The 19946-nt window shown below is 42.7% G+C and overlaps 1 protein-coding gene across 1 annotated transcript in view; it reads right to left on the bottom strand.

Annotated features, from left to right (window-relative positions):
- Positions 1 to 601: 601 nt before the first annotated feature.
- LOC126175155 (zinc carboxypeptidase-like) overlaps positions 602 to 19946 on the bottom strand; it is a 41670-nt gene continuing 22325 nt past the window's right edge. The window contains exons 6-10 of the mRNA XM_049921732.1: positions 17106 to 17266; positions 11721 to 11805; positions 4001 to 4203; positions 2367 to 2451; positions 602 to 864 (exon numbers count right to left, since the gene is read on the bottom strand). Coding sequence (XP_049777689.1) covers positions 656 to 864; positions 2367 to 2451; positions 4001 to 4203; positions 11721 to 11805; positions 17106 to 17266 — 743 coding nt within the window. The 3' untranslated portion in view covers positions 602 to 655. The remainder of the gene's footprint in view (positions 865 to 2366; positions 2452 to 4000; positions 4204 to 11720; positions 11806 to 17105; positions 17267 to 19946) is intronic.

Genomic DNA, 19946 nt, shown 5'->3' on the forward strand with positions numbered 1-19946 from the left:
TGTTAAGGGTCAGTTGCCACTCCCTGCACCAAGTGCCTATCCGCTGCAGATCTTCCTGCATTTCGCTACAATTTTCTAATGCTGCAACTTCTCTGTATACTACAGCATCATCCGCGAAAAGCCGCATGGGACTTCCGACACTATCTACTAGATCATTTATATATATTGTGAAAAGCAATGGTCCCATAACACTCCCCTGTGGCACGCCAGAGGTTACTTTAACGTCTGTAGACGTCTCTCCATTGATAACAACATGCTGTGTTCTGTTTGCTAAAAACTCTTCAATACAGCCACACAGCTGGTCTGATATTCCGTAAGCTCTTACTTTGTTTATCAGGCGACAGTGCGGAACTGTATCGAACGCCTTCCGGAAGTCAAGAAAAATAGCATCTACCTGGGAGCCTGTATCTAATATTTTCTGGGTCTCATGAACAAATAAAGCGAGTTGCGTTTCACACGATCGCTGTTTCCGCTCCTGGAGCAAACCAAAGTACCCACAATTGTGCCAGCGAGTTTATTTTCGTACGACACAATAAGACAGTTCTGACGGAGATGAGCAGGATACGGAAAGGTATTAATGGGGGAGAACAAAACGCAAATGTTTAATGTAAACGTAGTTTATTTCGCATTGGTTACAGTCAGTGGATTAGGGTCTCTAGTGGAGCTGTTTCTTGCTGCGGAGAGCTGCCTGCACGTCCTCGAGGATGGACAGGATGCTGTCGAAGGTCTCCTCGCTGGTGGGGATGATCTGGTCGGCGGGCAGCAGGAAGCCGTAGCGGCCCGTGTCCCTCAGCTCCCACACGAACGCGTAGCGCAGGCCCAGCTGGCCCATCGCCCAGTCGATGCTGCTGCCAGCCGCCGCGTCTGGTGGACACACAGGCACACGGTCACACTGCCGCCCACTGGTCCTGCTCGCTAGTCAGCGGTCCATCGGTTCTGCACTGACCACTCACACTTTTTAAATCATCCAATATGAAGTAACTGCCTGCACAGCGTGCTAAGGTGATGATGACATAACTGTCTGGGATGGTAGATAATGTCACATGTGTGGCAATGTAGTCTGCAAGTGAAGTCGGAGAACCTACTAATCGTCTGTCGTATGATGACACAAGGAAATTTAGTATGTACACTTAACGTAATAGTGTAGCCAAACGAGCAGCATGTCGGTGTGTATCATCATGGATGGTGGCAGGAAACTCCACTAACACAATACAGATGGCCTGAATGTACATTCGCATCGCCATTCTTTACCTGAAGACACAGTGTGGACATTTTAAAGTGGCAGTGGGCTGCGAGTGTAATCAGTCAGCATCTTAGACCAAGTTGGTACGGGGATCAAGTCTCAACCTCTTATCGCAGAGCTGGTAAGCCACACCCCTGAATGGCACTTCCGCACACGGATGGCGTTCTCAGATCCTTTTTCGGGGCGTCGGAGCTGTACTCGAACAGCCATATGGATCAAGTGTATCTGTTCACTCATTTCCAAACAAAAAATAAAAACAACGGACAACACAAGACAAAGCGAAGCGAAGTAGAAGGTGCATTCGATAACGTGTACCACGATTGCTTCCTGAGATCTGCAGCACCGTAAGCGATGTATCAAAGATCAAAGGCCTGACATCTACCAGTACGTCACGCAACGGTAGTTCAAAACGCCCTCTAATGGACAACGATATCCTCTAGAGTATCATATTATGAATATACGGTAAATTGCAGAATTTATCCCATTTTATGGTCGTTCGCATATGTGGTTCCTTCATGATAGAGGGCCTTCTCGTTTGCATATTTTGCTCGTGAGTAAATTGCACGTTAAGGACTACTTCCGATCATATGTAAATACAGGCAAACACAGTCCACATCGTAAAATGCTTACGCGAGTATTTCATTTTTCGCCCTACCTACTCAATTGAGCCAAGGAAATGCATAACAAAATGTTCGACTGCACTCTCAGAGCTTCAAATCCAGTTTTGATACTGGCATCTAACTCTGTATCAATCTGCTGAAGATGTGAATACCAACACGTTGATAGGTATTTCCTCACTTGAAACAGTAGTACCTGCACTGGTGAAGTAAAAAGACGAAATAGTTGTAAAAGCCTCTGACTACACTTTTTAATTGCTTCTGATTACTTCAAATATAGTCTCTCTGATATTTATAAATGAGGAACAGTTATTCTGATTGAAGTCGTAGGTTGATTACAAGTATAAAATGGAAAGGGAACAAATTGCTTCGGTATAAATGAATATTCTTATCGACAAACACAATGGAAAAAATATACGGCCTACCCCTAAAGACCACATTCTTAGTTTCATAAAGGACTTTATCCATAGCTGACTTCATGCCAGTAAAAGCTTTGTAATACTTACAGATAGCGTTGACGATGCTGCCGACGGTGTACTGGGTACCGTATCTGGAGGCCAGGGCCTGGGCTGATTTCTCAACCATTTGTTGCTGTAACAGATGAAAATGTCCGCTTAGCGCTGACCCATTCCTGTACTTTTGAGGCCATACAATAGAACTCTCCAGCTGCGTTTTGTTTAAAAACTATCAGTTTACATGTGACATACACTGGGCGTAATTTTATTACTTTCTTATGAGTTTCTGTTTCAAAATCAAGATTTTTTGGCATCTTTAACTATTCAAATATATCCATGTAACACGATATCTTGACTGCCTTTCTACATGAAGTTAAGATGCAATTTACGCCTGTTCCACTTATGAGTTTAAATGGTGTCATTTCAGATGCGTAGAGATTTTTGTACACATTAAGGAGTATGAAAACTTTACTTTTCATTACGGCAACGCCTTATCAGCTGGAGGAATATTTTTTCGACGCGCATACTTGAGACCATATAACAATTTATGTAACCTCTGCTGCTCGTCAGTTCACATAACTAACGGAACCCAAAGAAAGACATCACATCCTTGTAAACTAGGAAGCATCGTATTCCACCATAATTACAGAAGTGAGTCAAGCAGTCAGTTGGTATATTGATTAATGAGTTTAACCATAGACAAATACGTGAACAAGAAGAACCATGCCAACGTCACAACATCAAAGAGAGTCCAGAAATTGACATGATAATAGATATATGTATTGTTCACTAAACATGTGCGTAATCAAACAAACAGTTTGCACTGAAATCGGAAGAAAACAGTGCACTAGTAACTGTTAACAGGTTTCATTGTTTGAAAATAAAACAATTAATTTAAAAATTTTGCACAATATTCTGACATTTAAAGACAACTTCGTCGAAAGGTCGACACTACGATGTTATCTGAAGGTCTCTCATCTCTTCTAAAAGTGTGAGTACACAGGGCTGAAATTCCGCTAGTATGAGTATGGCGCATAGGACGAGGCCCATTGTGGTAGATACTGACTACACAACACAGATGTTACGTGTCGGCTGCTGCAAGAAACTGAAAAAAGATAGGCTGAGTGATTCTGAATAGTCCTCTTTACTCAGTCCTAGCAACAAATAAGCGTATGCTGCAGTTGGCACGATTTACTATTGCCCCATAAATGGAATCCCCTACAAAAAATTAGGCTGCTTTATAACCGAATTCTAAGGGGACTCTACAAACGCGTCCTAGCAATCAGCTACCACCCAGAAGAGGCATCATTTCGCTCTTGTCATTCCTCACACATCGGAAGCTATCAAGTGTCATTGCTATCTTACTGAAAATTAATAATTGTTAATTGAGAGGAGTTATATTAAAACGGATAAAAGCCAAGAATACTTCCGTACCTAACGAATAATATTACCTAGTTTCCATATGTCTTTTGCCTTGGGAACACATATACACCGTTTTTCAAATTTGCGTTACTTAACTAATATCTTACGTGCTAAACAAAGGACATTACTTTCATCCAACTAAATGTCCCTCCAGGTCGACCGAATGTAGAAAAACATCCACCGTTTTGTCACACTCTTGAGACATTGGCGTTTGTTCCAGAACAACAGCTTTTTAAGTTAGCAGAAACTGCAGCGCCACTCACCAGTTCGGCGGCGTTGTCGGCGACGACGTTGGACAGGCCGTAGGGGTACATGAGCAGCTGCGAGTAGCTGTGGAAGCTCAGGTACACCTGCAGGTCGCTGCCCAGGCCGGTGAGGAACTCGGACAGGGTCTTGGTCTCCACCTCGGAGAAAGCCTCCGACCCGGCGTACGTCTCAGAGCACGAGATGGAGCTGGCGCCCTCCTCTGTGGACATCCAGCGATTCCTCAGTCATCAGCGCTACAGTGCTGCACTAATCAAACAAGTTGTTTACATATCGTGAAATATTGGTTTTGGAAATAAACTCACAGTGGCTACGCGTTGCTTTTATCTTTTGCTCTGTATGCGACTAGTTCTGGGGAGGCAGCCCCATTCTCACACAATCATTTCCACCATCACCCAAGCTGTTACTCTGGGATCCGGAATCACCACTACTCACAACCAAATTAAAATTGCATTCTTATGAAATTTTAGTTTGACTGTGACCAGCGGTGATGCTGTATCACACCTTGATGTCTTGCCAATCAGACTACAGAATCGTTGCTATTTATCCCATGATGTGGGGAAATCAGTCAGGTTCCTAGGGGCAAACTGAACAAAATTTTAAAACCAAATAGTGAGCTTTTGGAGGAGAGTTTATTAACTGGTTAATGGAGAAGGATTACATTGCTCGTAGACAGTGGGAGAAGTGTAACTTTAATATATGAAATGCTGTGAAGAGTACTTGTGCAAAACTGTCATACGTGTTTTTGGTTATAGATGGCATAGACTCGACGGAAGATTGAGGTACAGAGCGTCAAACAGGAAGTCAATTACAGAGCATAACGTCTCAGTGCATATACACATCAATATAAACAATTACTACTGTCCACACTTCAAAATAGATTCCTGTCCTCTCGGAATGCATAAATACATTTTCTGCATAGTTTCCAAGGAAATGTTATATCATTTTTCCTGCAAAGTAGTGGCAATTTCAGGTAATGAGACGGAGAACGATAGTGATCACGCACCCTTCTCTCCAAAGTACAGCGCAAAGGTTCAGTAATATTGATATCTGGTGACTATGGTGGCCATAGGAAATGCGGAAATTCATCCTCGTGCTTCAGTACCAGTCGTGGACGATTCGAGCTGTGCGGAAAGGGGTTCTGCCGTCTTGGGGACACAGCACTACCATTGGGGAGCACACATTATACCATGGGATATTATGCTCACATAATTCCTGGAAAGAATGCAACCAAGCAGAGAAAACATCAGGCCTATGGAACACCATGACACGGCTGTCAAAATCGCCACCGAATTCGCTCCATATTTCACTTTTGGGACAAACTCGGCCAGAATTTGGAAACAGCGTAAAATAAGACTCATCCAACAAAACGACAATCTTCAATTCCTCCATGACCCAGGTTTTATGGCTTCGGCACCATATTTTCCTTTTACGGGCATTTGCTTCATTAATGAGTGGTTTTGGAATTTCAGCTCGCATTGCAGTTGCGTCTTTATGGAGCTCACTTGATGTTGTTTCTGCGCTGAGAAGGTTCGCGAGTGCGACCTTCAGTTCTACAACGACTTTGCAACTGCCATCCTCTCATTTTTCTTCGCTATCATCAGCAGTGAGAGTGTATCACGGTCACTCCACACACTCTTTCGTCTGCGTCGTTACTTAGTTGATGGCTTTTTCCGCTTGCATGTGGTATAAATCCGCGATACGGCTCCTCTTGAAACACCAAATACTTCGGCCCCCTCGATTACGAAAGCACCAACCACACGACAACCAATGATTTTCCCACTTCGAATTCACTTAGCTCCGACATAATGCAGACACAACTGCATACAATACCATTCTAACCAGGACTGACACATGCAACGTATTGAGGATATTGCACCAGTGCAGCTCGTAGCCAAATACAATCCCACAACCTGCATGTTTGGCTAACAAGTTCATTTATGTTCAAGCATGCGTTTCTCGCGGGGTTCCCGTCTTTTTGTACAGCACCTCTACCTCAAGACTGTATCAGGCCCGTATCCTATACTTGTCACTAAGAAGAGCCAAATAGGACATTCTGCAAGTATAGTTGTTTAAGTCACACCAAATGTATTTAGTTAGTGCTACACCTTCCTTCCCATCTAATTGTACTATTTTCCACCTGAAAGTATTTCCTCCTGTTGCTTCTAATTTTTCGGTTGTAACTCCTCATTATCGTCTCGTCCAAGAGATAGTGGAAGATCTCTTTTGTTAGCGTATTTTAGTACCACCTCTACAAACGCCCAAAGATTAGTCTTCGTTTCATTAATATCTTTTATTTTTTTATGTGCTCATATGTTACGCTATTATTTTTTTTTTTTTAGTTTCCAAACCTGTTTCTTTTATTTCACCTAAAAAGGCCTCAAAATTCTTCTCTCATGGCTGTCTCAGTTATAAGAGAATGCTAGACACTTTTCCTTACTTGTTTTAGTAGCATTTGCACCATCCTTTCATCATACTTGAGGATTACTGAAACGTGGACAAATGCAAGATGACATTCATGACAAATAAAAGAACCCCAAAACAGATAATTGCAATATTAATGGAAAGCTTGTGGATGTCGAAAATTATTGAAATAGCTAAGAGTAATACTCCGAAGTAATGAGACGAACTGGTGAAATCAGTAATAAAGAAGATAAATTGAAGATTTAGTTTTGTTTGGAGAGTTCTGGAAAACTATTGTGCACCTATAAAGGAAACAGCATACAGGACGATTGTGTGATCAGTTGTGGAATACTGCATAACCGTTTTCAGTCCCAATCAATTACGGATATCAGTAAATATCGAACTAAGGCACTGATAACAACTATGTTTACCGCCCTAAACCCAAATAAACAAAAAGAATTCAGAGACGCGGCTCTACTGTCGTAACAGGTCAGTACAGCTTATGCAATACGACAGTAGGAATCGGAGAAAGAAAGACAACTTTGTTCTTGCGAAACCATGATGGGCAAATTTATAGAACAGGTATGCGAAAAAGACTTTGCAACAGTCAGCAGCCTTCTTCGTATATCAGACGTAAGGACCACGAGCGTAAGAGAAGGGTCGTTAGATCGAGTACGGTAGCATTTAGAAACTTATTTTACCTTTGCTCCTCACACAAACGGAACAGCACAGAGAACTGCTACCGCACGAAGCAGAGGCCAATAGAAATTACCAGTTGACGTAGAATTTGGTAATGGATGCAGATGAAAACTTAAATCAAAAATTCTGACCGCTGCTCCCTGTACGCACCTCTCGATAGTCCACCTGCCCCCCTCCGCCCCCCTCCCCCCAACTCTCACGCTCTTTCTCTCTACCTAACTTCATGCCACACTTATCCGCAAGCCGTACGAACTGTTTAAAAGAGATAATTTTGCACGTATGGCTGTAAATGTTTCTATTCCGCTATTGCAGTTTCGGCATTACGCCTTTGTCAAGCATAAATAAATCACGCAATTTCACGGGAAAGACGTAAATTATCAGGAGGCCTCGGATTTTAATGAACTAAAAACAGCGAAATATGCAAGCACTTATAACCAAACATTTAAATAAATACGACATTACAAAATAAAATATTACGTTATATAAGCTTATATAAACATCCCAGTTGACTTTTTTAAACTATCCTATGTAATACAAAATTCATTTCCGAATAAATTGTGAAAATAGTACTTAAATTTTGCAGTGTCTGAAAATAACTAATGTTTTTTTCTGAAATGTCTGCTTGTGTCTGAAACAAACACGAAGTACAGTGAAAACAACAACACCACCTATCCAAGCAATAAAACCATGTTGTTACTACACACTGTGTTCCAAATTAGTTAACACGTCCTGTCAATCTTCAGTTTCTGCAGGGCTGCAGTACATCACAAAGCGTAACTCAGACTTTCCATTTTCCAAGTCTACAGTTGTCGCTGAGTAATGCTTTGTACCCAGAAAAGCCGCATCACAGAACGTCATAGGAGCATGACTGAAGGCAGCGAGGTCACTACAGGCCAGCGTTTATTCATTGTCTCCGAATGTTCTGCCGTTCCCCGAAAGACTGTCACTGACTTTGTACATTGTAGAATACCATGGACTACGCTGGAGAACACCGTGCAATTTTTTTTATTCACTTCGTCAGCCGCATGATCACGATGTCCACCCAACTCACACTACACTTGCTGCACAATACCTAGGCCGTCACACTATTAAGTACCAGCAACTCCGAGACGTATGACGGCTTTTGATACCACTGAAAACTTGGCTTTCATGTATTCCAAGTTTCCAAACAAAGTATCTGTAACCATATCTTTCACAATTTTTATATCACTTGGTTCATCGCTTTCAAGCTCACAAAAGATTGCCTTATATTGGTGTAGTTGGTGTAGTAATACTCAGCAACATTAGGCCAAGAACCCCATCGTGTAAGAACAGGTTGACAGGGGAGGGGGAGAGAAGGTGCCGGTTCTCTGAATTTCTGCACCCGTAGCGGAGCTTTCACATAGATTTTCTTGCCGCAGGAAATTAATTCGTCCACGTCAGTGCAATCTGATCGCACCTCTTCTGCAAATCTTTGTAATGCAAGTGCAAGACAAGTGACGTACTCCATGCTGGATAGAGATTCTGAAGCACCTTGGCTGCTTTAACCACGTACGCTAGTGGCCATTAAAATTGCTACACCACGAAGATGACGTGCTACAGACGCGAAATTTAACCGACAGGAAGAAGATGCTGTGATATGCAAATGATTAGCTTTTCAGAGCATTCACACAAGGTTGGCGCCGGGGGCGACACCTACAATGCGCTGACATGAGGAAAGTTTCCAACCGATTTCTCATCCACAAACAGCAGTTGACCGGCGTTGCCTGGTGAAACGTTGTTGTGATGCCTCGTTTAAGGAGGAGAAATGTGTACCATCACGTTTCCGACTTTGATAAAGATCGGATTGTAGCCCATCGCGATTGCGGTTTATCGTATTGCAACATTGCTGGTCGCGTGGGTCGAGATCCAATGACTGTTAGCAGAATATGGAATCGGTGGGTTCAGGAGAGTAATACGGAACGCCGTGCTGGATCCCAACGGCCTCGTATCACTAGCAGTCGAGATGACAGGCATCTTATCCGCATGGATGTAACGGATCGTGCAGCCACGTCTCGATCCCTGAATCAACAGATGGGGTTTTGCAAGAAAACCACCATCTGCACGAACAGTTCGACGACATATGCAGCAGCATGGACTATCAGCTCGGAGACCATGGCTGCGGTTACCCTAGACGCTGCATCACAGACAGGAGCGCCTGCGATGGTGTACTCAACGATGAACCTGGGTGCACGAATGGCAAAACGTCATTTTTTCGGATGAATCCAGGTTCTGTTTACAGCATCATGGTGGTAGCATCCGTGTTTGGCGACATCGCGGTGAACGCACATTGGAAGCGTGTACTCGTCATCGCCATACTGGCGTATCACCCGGCGCGATGGTATGGAGTGCCAATGGTTACACGTCTCGGTCACCTCTTGCTCGCATTGACGGCACTTTGAACAGTGGACGTTACATTTCAGACGTGTTACGACCTGTGGCTCTACCCTTCATTCGATCCCTGCGAAACCCTACATTTCTGCAGGATAATGCACGACCGCATTTGCAGGTCCAGTATGAGCCTTTCTGGATACAGAAAATGTTCGACTGCTGCCCTGGCCAACACATTCTCCAAATCTCTCACCAACTGAAAACGTCTGGTCAATGGTGGCCGAGCTCGTCACAATACGCCAGTCACTACTCTTGATGAACTGTGGTATCGTGTTGAAGCTGCATGGGCAGCTGTACCTGAACACGCCATCCAAGCTCTGTTTGACTCAATGCCCATGCATATCAAGGCCGTTATTACGGCCAGAGGTGGTTGTTCTGGGTACTTATTTCTCAGGATCTATGCACCCACATGTCAGTTCTTGTAGAATATATTTGTCCAATGAATACCCGTTTATCATCTGCATTTTTTCTTCGTGTAGCAATTTTAATGGCCAGTAGTGTATAAGCACCATATGTTACCAGCAGCAAAATGTCGTCTGTTTTCGCAACGTGTGACCACAGTACGTTTGTACAGTTGTCAAACAAAATGGCAATTATCGAGTTGTTCAATCTCTCGAGAGCTTCACACGTTAAGAGGAACAATTATGGAGGGTCGTCATCCTTTAGAACACCACGAACAACACTTGCAACATGATGCCCAACTGGATTGGTAGTTTCGTCAGTGGACACCCAGATCTCTTGGTCATCAACACTAATTACTATTTTAGTAAGCATCTCCTTGTAGCACGTGGATACATAGGCCTACTCCTTTCTCAATGTAGATTCATGTGGAACTGAATGTGTTGCGTACTTCTCCAACAACTGCCTGAAGCGTGGATGCTTCAGCTTCTCAGATGGGATGTTGCAAGACACCATCATCACACATGACGCCTTGAAAGGTGATTCCATAGTTGAAGATGGATCTGACTTTTCAAGTAACAGCGTTTGTCTTCTGTCATTTTCAGCGCTTCTCTTCACACAGCTGATATGTTTGGTGATATTATGGTGGCTTTGCACATGAAAGCGCTTTTCTGCACTAATTTTAACTTCACATAATTTAAAAATAACAATCCCTCGTCAATGTCGCAGAACTTCTCTCCAAAATCAAGAATAACCTTCGCGACCTCATCCTATTGGAGCAGTCTACCTTCGGCATGTTGAACCAGACTGAGTTTCTATTCAAATTGAATAGTGTTATTAAGTGTGCAATGTTTATTGTGTCGGAAGCTGCCTTTGTTGGCTTCAACATTGTTTTGTCGGGCCCACGCAACATCGTCTTACGTCAGCGAAGACTAGTGAAATACGCTGCCTTTCTTTTACAGTCCCGGTAAATAATTGTGTTTAGTTGTGACAATATCACTGGAAACATTGTTATGTGTGCAACACTATCATGTTTTTATTCTTTTGTCCTTAGAGATACGACAAACATATGCATTTTTGGCAAAATTTGACTGAAATATGACGTATTAGTAAGAAGGTGTAAATGGGACATTATATGCACAATAAAAATACGTATCTGGATTCGTGCATAAATGGTTGTAAAATTCAGCCTGAAGTTCAGGAAGAATCTGACATGTTAAAATCCGGTATCGGTACCGTTGTATGGTTGTGCTCTAGTTCGCACGAACGAAGGCAACATCAGTGACCAGAGACATATATAACGTTATCTATAACTTACATATGAACTGTGACATGACGTTATTTACGATTCACAAAGGCATAACGCCGAAATTGCAGTTGCATAATAAAAACTTCTACAGCTATAAGCGGAATATTATGTACTTTGAATGTCTGTAAACAGTTCTAGTTCTGCAATATCTTAATCTCAATTCTAAACACTGTAGTCCGCAGTTTTAGTACTTTGGCGTTCGTTAGCGAAAATGGTATCACTATCTGGTACTTGCCTTTCAGCAATTATATCACTGACGTTGCCCATTAAGAAAAGTGACTGCAGTTCATCACGTCAGACAATAGAGGCTATTCAGAATACTGCCTTCCCTGGGTTCCATCTCCACTAGTGATATTTCGTAGCAGACTCGAAAGACCGTATAAAACGCTGGAAGGTCCTAATAATTCCTAAAGAAAGATGTACCAGGCCTGTACCAAATGCTTTAAAGAATTTTACAGTATGTACGGCGACGCACTAGCTGCTGCGCTGTGTCCGCTTACCTGCCCAGTGGAAGTCCCAGTTGCGGTTAGGGTCGGCACCGACGCACAGCAGGTACGGCTTACGGGTCTTGCGCCACATTCGGTTCTAAAAAATTAAAAAATAAAAAATTGTTAGTTGCGTTGTAAATTACATGTATACATCAGGCAGTCAAAAACCCTGCAGGTCGAGCTCTGACGTCACTATCAGCCTCCATCATGCTCTATTCTGTAACGTGTGTTCCCATTGCCCTTCGTTCTCTGCAGCGTCTACAATGGGAATGACTGCAATAGGGCACGCTGCACAAATCGAATATCTGCCAGGGTTGTTGGAAGGACAAAGCATTCAGCGTGTGCGGCCAATCTGTGTTACGTCACAGGCGAATTCTCTGCAGTAAATGGTACGATACCCATCGAACGTCAGCATTTATGAGGGACGCTGACACTCAGCAGTAAGCAGGGAAAAGACAAACCATTTACCGTTCTTGTGAGAATTTGTAAACAAAGGTTTAAAGTTAAATACTTCAGTCATCAGCGAAGGGACTCATATGAGAAATTCGAAAAAAGAACCATTGCTTTAATGATGTTATTTGCTCGATGTATGTAGACGTCATTCAATCTCCGTTAAGATAATTCTGAATCGGAGTGTGACATTAATACTCCTATGTATCATGAAAAGGCTGGCAATACTGCCACTCGTTCCAGTTTCAGAACTACAGAAAACATTAACGTTCGTGGCATTAGGAGGGTTATGAATAACAATTTGCAGCTGCTGTTCTTCAACAGTATTATATTTAGACAGTAGGATGAATGTGACACATTGAAGAGGAAAAAAAATTACGATTAACTCACAAAATTCGTTGTCAGCGTGGCACAAACGGCCAAAATATTTTCGCTGTATGACCAAATCGAAACAATAAAGTTATTTGGCATGATAAATGCAACATACAAGAGAGTGCTGAAAAGTAATGCCTGCGAATTTTTTATGTGAAAACTCTTAAGGTTTATAACATTCTACATAAATGTTTATACGTTTATTTGTCAACATAGTCACCCTGGCGACAAACACATTTCTCCCAACGAGAGACCAGTTTGTTGAAACTGTCGCTGTAGAATGTTTGACTTTTTTGACGGAGCCACAACCTCACCTGTGTTTGCATCGCTTCATCCAAGTGAACCGCTCAAAGGTGTTCTCCAAGTTTTGGAACCAGATGAAAATCGGATAGCGGCAAATCAGGACTGTATGGAGGATTATCGATGACAGTGGACTCACGGTGTCGGATTGTTGCAGACTTCGCTGCACTCGTATGTGGTGTGGCATTGTCGTGCTGAAGGGAAGAGTGTTCAGTGCGTCGATTAGTTCTTCGAATTCGAAACTCTGTTACAGCACGCTGTTTCTCACACACAGGCAGAGTTGCGTTACCCACCGCTATGTTACACGCTACAGTTCAGAGCTCTCTAGCGGCAGAGAGTTGCATCTTGCACCAGCAAAGCGGGGAAGTCGATTGAGTAATACGCATGACATGCAATACGTCAACCGATATTGAGAAAAGCACAAAAAATTCGGAAGCATTACTTTTCAGCGCGCCCTCGTAAATTGGTACTGATAAAGAAACATCGGTATCCTCATTATACGACATGACAGCTGGAGAACACCGCAACGAGGCTTAAGAACAGAAAGGAGTTTATTCAGCAGCATCGATACCGGGAGCGATCTCTCAAACATTCGAGTTAAAAGGAATTGCAATAAAAAATTTAGGTCGAACGTAACCTGAATTAAACTTGTGACATGCTGTTCCATGTGAAAGTAAAACATAATTGTTCAGTTAATATACATGCATATACCTTACAGTTTTCACTTTAGTACAAAAGCCATCCCAAATTGTGTGTTTTGTCTGATTAGATAGCGCGGTAGTAATCCTAGGCGAGACTTTAATGTCTCCTGAGTTATTCGATAATACTGTACAGAAAAAAAGTTGTCATCTTCCATCAACTACAGGGAAAATAAACAAAACCCTCCATGATAATTTCTTTCGCTGTTGATTTTCTGCTCCCATTCCTTTTCTCCTCATGAAGTATCACACAAACAAACCTAGTTTCATCACTGTCTCCCATTCCTTCACAGTCAGACAGTAATGTAGCAAAAGATGGAAGTCACTTTTAACTTCCAAATGTACATGGACAGAACACGACACCTGCACTTGCTCGTAGCGCTGGTTAGTGAAGGCAGACCTCTCCAACCATACGTGTCGTGTTGGTCTTGTCGGAGAGCGCCACCGAAATGTTACCTTCACGCTGTCCGGTTGCACGTGTCGTGAGGCTTCAAGTGATTTGTGCGCTCATCTTAGTTATTTCACTAGCCTTCAGCTGTCTAGCAGTGTGTCTACTGCTGTACTCCATTGCAGCCCATACAAAACGCGATTGACGCTAACGAAAATAGTTATTCTGATCTTCATTAAACAATGTTACTACGAACTTAAATTTTGTTTGTTTTGAAAAGCTTCACGGAGCCAGCTTCGATACTTAGAAAGTCGCCTTTCTTTTTAGAAGTTGTTATCATCTATGCCTTTGATTGTTGAATGTTCTGCTTAACCTGAGATATTTCTTCTCAATTTCTCTACCATTTATCCCACTTCAACCTCATTCACGGCTGTTAGTGTTCGTAATTTTCATGCATGTATTTGTTTCAGTAAATGCTTCTCCTTTGCAGTTTCTTCTAAAGTCTCAGTTCCTAGTAAACCTTGCCATAACACAACTAAAAATGAGGGTTTCGCCACAAAATCATTCTCCTCGCACTTGATTTTGTAAAACCTATGTATAGGTACTAATCAAACTCTTTAAATATATTTTTTCTCGCATTCTGTTAACTGCTTTTCCACTATTTTCACATAACGTTTCCTCTCCTTGTGGTATCAGATGTCTGATGAAAACCATTTGGAAAAAAGGCCAAAACACAGATTGTTTTATTAGTGGAATCGAAAAGATAGTGTCCTGAAAAAAGTTGTTGCAAAAGGAACATCAGCAGAACTGAAACAAGGGTAAAGCAGTATTATCGAATTAAATCAGGATATGCTGAGTGAATTACATTAAGAAACGAGACTCAGAGAGAAGCAGAGAAGTATTGTCATTTGGCAACAAAATAAGTAATGCTGGTAGAAGTAAAGAGGACGTGAAATACAGGCTGGCAATAGCAAGAAATGCATTACTGAAACTAGCAACACGTTAACAACAAATGTAGATATTTTTAGTCTATTACAAAAGTGAAACGTGAAAGACAAACAATTCAGGCGAGAGGGGAATAGAACATTCTGAAATGTGATGCTTCAGGAGAATGCTGAAAGTTAGACGGGTTGACCCGATAACTAATGAAGAGATACTTAATCAAATCGGGGAAAATAAATTAAGGCATTACTCGATTAAAAAACGGGACAGGTGAGGGAAAACTGTTGTTTGCTAGCCGTCTGTGAGCAGCGTGGCCGGCCGGTGTGGCCGAGCGGTTCTAGGTGCTTCAGTCTGGAACCGCGCGACCGCTACGGTCGCAGGTTCGAATCCTGCTGCGGGCAGGGATGTGTGTGATGTCCTTAGGTTAGTTAGGATTAAATAGTTCTAAATTCTAGGGGACTGATGACCATAGATGTTAAGTCCCATAGTGCTCAGAGCCAGCCATCTATCGAAGATTCTAATACGAAAGTTATTTTTAGACACAAATATGTATATAACATTACAGTAAGAGTTGTTAAAAATTCATTGAAACTGTCAGATTACATGCCTTCTAAATAAAAACTGTAATTTGGAATGGCTAAGCGGATACATTTTCTTTAATCATAAATATGTTACAATGTTAACGGCTGTGTCTCAAAAACGTAGCTGTCGACTTTTTTATATAAATAGCACGTATCAGAGAAGTTTTAGTCCTCAACTGTTAAAAAAAATGAGTTTGCCGAGATTTTGTAGTTGAAGACGGAGATTTCTGCTGTAGATAGATACTTTCCGCATGTACCGAAATAAAAATATTTCGTGCTGTTAGATTCACAGATGCAGAAACAGTTCACAATTTCCTTTAGGAAATCGAGGACATTAACATGTGCAGAACAGAGTTCGATTAAGTCATACAGAGGGGCCTGAAAACAACCAACTTAACCAACCAATAACGATCACAAAAACGGCATGAGAAGTGCTTCTCTTGACTTACATCAAAAAATTGTCCATCGTTGGATTTTGGTGCGAACGGGTCAATTTGTAGAATTTGGAAAGACCTTTTGATTAAGCAAGGTGTTAGTCAATGTATGGTGAAAGAGCACCTAGTATTATATGAGTGACTTTTCAAAAATGGCTCTGAGCACTATTGGACTTAACATCTGAGGTCATCAGTCCCCCAGAACTTAGAACTGCTTGAACGTAGCTAATCTAAGAACGTCACACACATCCATGCCCGAGGCAGGATTCGAACCTGCGACCGTAGCGGTAGCGCGGTTCCAGACTGAAGAGCCTAAAACCGCTCGACCACAACGGCCGGCAGTGTCTTTTCGTTCGTCGGTTATTTGACTCGGCGAATGTGTAAATAAGAAGTTCTAGCACAGAAAACCATAGCTGTAATGTTCGGTCATACTGGAACTATACGAGTATGTCAAAAATGGACAGAAGATAGCGGGTCTTACGTTGCCGAAAAAACTTTTCACGTGGCAACACCGTAGCAGAATTGAACTTATATGCTTTCTTTATAAGCAGTGTTGGTAAGCAATGTACCGTGTGTGAACTTCACCATCGACAAGCGAACTTCAAGCATGAATTGGTCTCTCGACAGCGCTTATCAAAAATGTTGTATAGTAATTAACTATATCAGTACATTTTCATGTTTAATTGGAGTAATTAGAGAGACTCGAAAAGTTTTGAGTGATATCTGTAGAGCACCTGTGGTACCCATGTAGGCTAAGAATGTTGTAAGGCGAAAGCGACATACGAATGAAGTCAGGCTAGCTATTTTCGCTTGTTTTCACCTTGTGGAGAGGACAGACAGCGTTTCTACCTGGGTGGCGAGTGCCGAAAGTTGCCTTGCGTTACCCAGTTGTAGTGTCGGGAGCTCGGATAACTGAAGTGAGTGTACCACAACATACTTACCCACGAAACTATTAGGTTGATAGAACACAGTGTGAGGCATCGAGGAATAACCGATTTCCAAGTGGAGTAGAGTGTCATGGCTACAAACAGTAGAAGAACACCACAGCTCGACTACAGTAGGATGTTTCACCTAGATGCACGTCGCATCCCTAGCTCGGGATGGACTGACAGTGAAAGCTTTATCATCGCCATTAACAATCTGACGCGGTGTAAGAATGACAAGAAACTTTATGGCAAGTCAATTCTGGTCATGAAAGTCTATGAACACACATTTAGGAGACAGCCACTTACGTCCGTCCAGGTGTACTCGTATCCGTCGGGGTTGGTGCTGGGGAAGATGTAGAAGTCGAAGCTCTCGACGATGCTCCTCACGCTGGCGTCGGTCGAGGTGAGGATCTCGTTGATGAACCACGTCACGCTGGCAGCGCTGATCCACTCCCTCGCATGGATGCCTGCAAACAGCGCGCCCTCAGACTGTCAACAACATTGTAAGGAAATCAATATAAGAAAGGGAGGTCTTTTATAACACTGAAAACACTTTGCTGTCCGAGGCGACCATTCATTGTTTCGACGCTGTGGTACGTCTAAGTTTGAGAATGATGGTAACAAAGATTCTTTAGACTGTCTTAAGTATTCTAATTGGTTACCAAACAATTAGGTGTAAGTGTAAAGTGGACGAGAGACTGATCCTGTGGGAAGTTTTGTATGTTGAGTAGGACGGTGAGCTGATGATTTTTCAAGGTGTCTCGAAAGGTGCAGGAGTGCTGTTATTAGTCATAATCCTCATATCAAACACAGTACGAAGTACGATGTGTGCGAAAAAAGAAATTACATTGATTTTTTATCTACCAAAGATTTTTTATGTATTTATTTATTTATTTTTTTCAAACAAAGATAACATTCCTTTCGAAGAAGCTTTCCTCGGCAGCTATACACCGGCGGAGTCGTGGTAGCAGCGCTGAAAGGTTCGAATTGGTGGGCCATTAGCATGTTGGTCACATTCTCTTGAATGTCCTACAGATCCAAAAATGATGTCCTCTTAAAACTTTTTCAATTTCTGGAAATAAAAAAGCCACAAGGAATCATATCAGGTCAACGACGGGCTGTAGAACAACAAGAATGCCTTTTGAGGTCAAAAATTCCATGGGGAAGTGGGCGTGTAACGATGCAGCGTCCACTTGTCTACAATGTCCAGTCTCACTCGATTCCCCCTTTTCCTTAGGACTTCAAGGAGATCTTCGTAAAATAGTTGGTTGACAGTTTGTACTAGAGGAACAAATTAGCTACACACGATATCCCTATTATCTTTGATTTGCTCATTCTAGTTTTTTGCGGTCGAGGAGATGTCTCAGTGTGCCACTCCTCACTTTGCCGCTTTGCCTCAGGATCGTACTCAAAAACCCAGGACTCATCACTTGTGATCAAACGACTGAACGATTTGTAGTCATTGAGATTCCTCTCAAGAAGATCAACGCGTATGTTTCTTCGTTTGTCCTTCAGTTTTGTGGTTTTTCACTACCATTTTGGCACAAACCTTTGATGAGCGGAAAACGTCGGTCAGAACCTTATCTTTGGTGAAAGAGTTTAACAGGTCACTTATCATCCCATCGTCAGCCTGATCTCAGAAGAGCAAGCACACGTTCGATGTGTTCGCCGGTTTTTCAAGTTGAAGGATTCCCTGAGCGGTGTTCACATTCAGAGTGTTCTCGGCCTTCCAAAACTGATTTTCTCTAGCGAAAAACTTGTGCTCTTGATAAGGAATGTTCCCCATAACCCTGTTTCAAGTTTCCAAAGATCACAACAAAAATTGCTGGCATAATGTTGATCTACATTCCGCTGTTGCATTTTCGTAACACAGAACAAAAGCACAGCTTCACTGATGGCGCTCTCAAACATCACGTGACGGCTGCACAAAGTCGAAACTCGGTCTGAGCATCTGGAAGAGGTGAACACACCTGTCTATACAAGTAGAAGAACAAAGCTTTGCCAGATCGCTCGCAAGGTTGTCAGTCTCATTACTTTCCCCACACACCTCGCAACTTGGTCGCCATCGTTCTCGAACGTTCTGTAGAAACTTTGCGGATAGTGGTTCTCGCTTGAAAAATAAACAACCGTAGATCCGGTATAACACACTAAACATTGTGAGTGTATTGGTGACAAATTCTTTGTATAGGTCAGGGCGCCAAACCATTTAACTTCAAATAAAATTTGTCTCCTAAAGGTATTTGTAACCTTTTTTTCACTTGATGGCTGGAAACTGATAAAACAAAGGCTAATTTATTCTTGCACCCTCATTAAAAGGCAAATTTTCGTTTGATATAATAATCAGATCTGCGAGAGACAAGAACAGTGTGGAATAAAGTGACACTGGATTTGGAACTTCCGTACTGTTGTGCTGTTTGAGGCTTTCCCGGCGCTGCATCTTCTTGATAGGTTCCCGGGAATTACGCCGAATAATATTGTAAAAACCGCACAATATTTCAGCGAGACAACTGCCCGCCATCTTCAGGTGCTACTGTCGCGTCGCTGAGAAGCTCGTCAATTTATATGCTGGCTTTCTAGAACAGCGTAGGCGCCAGCGGGGACATAACGTCATCGAAGACCAATCGTAGACGACGTCGAATGCCAGAGCCCTCTGCTGGAGAAACGGGTCGCGGTCTGCGGAAGCGCGCCGCGGCGCGGGAAATGCGGCCGGGAGAGACGGACCCCGTTTGTGCGCCAACACCTCGCTGAAATATTGTGCGGTTTTTACAATATTATCCGGCGTAATTCCGGGGAACCTATCAAGCTTGCGTCCGGCGGTTCGAATGGAAGGCTAGGCCACTCGCTGTGGAAACTTGTGCCTCCGTGTTTTGACCCACAGTCACGCTTAACGGTTAAAATTTACAGCGGCTCTACTAACAAGGGAATGGTCAGACGTGTCATGCCGAAACATGTATTGCTTTTGTTGGCACTGTTATTTAACTGTGCAAAAGGTCTGTATGCCAAATTGTAGCTGCTGACATGAACTGGAAGCCACCTAAAAAAAGCACGAACATGGCTGTGTTTCTTGTTTGGCGCTTGCAGTGACGGCTGGCCACCCCTGGAAATGGCGAGTCGCGAGCGTTGTGCGCATGGTCGGCAAGTGCGGCC

The sequence above is a fragment of the Schistocerca cancellata genome, chromosome 3, assembly GCF_023864275.1.
Source record: "Schistocerca cancellata isolate TAMUIC-IGC-003103 chromosome 3, iqSchCanc2.1, whole genome shotgun sequence".
Taxonomy (NCBI): Eukaryota; Metazoa; Arthropoda; class Insecta; order Orthoptera; family Acrididae; genus Schistocerca; species Schistocerca cancellata.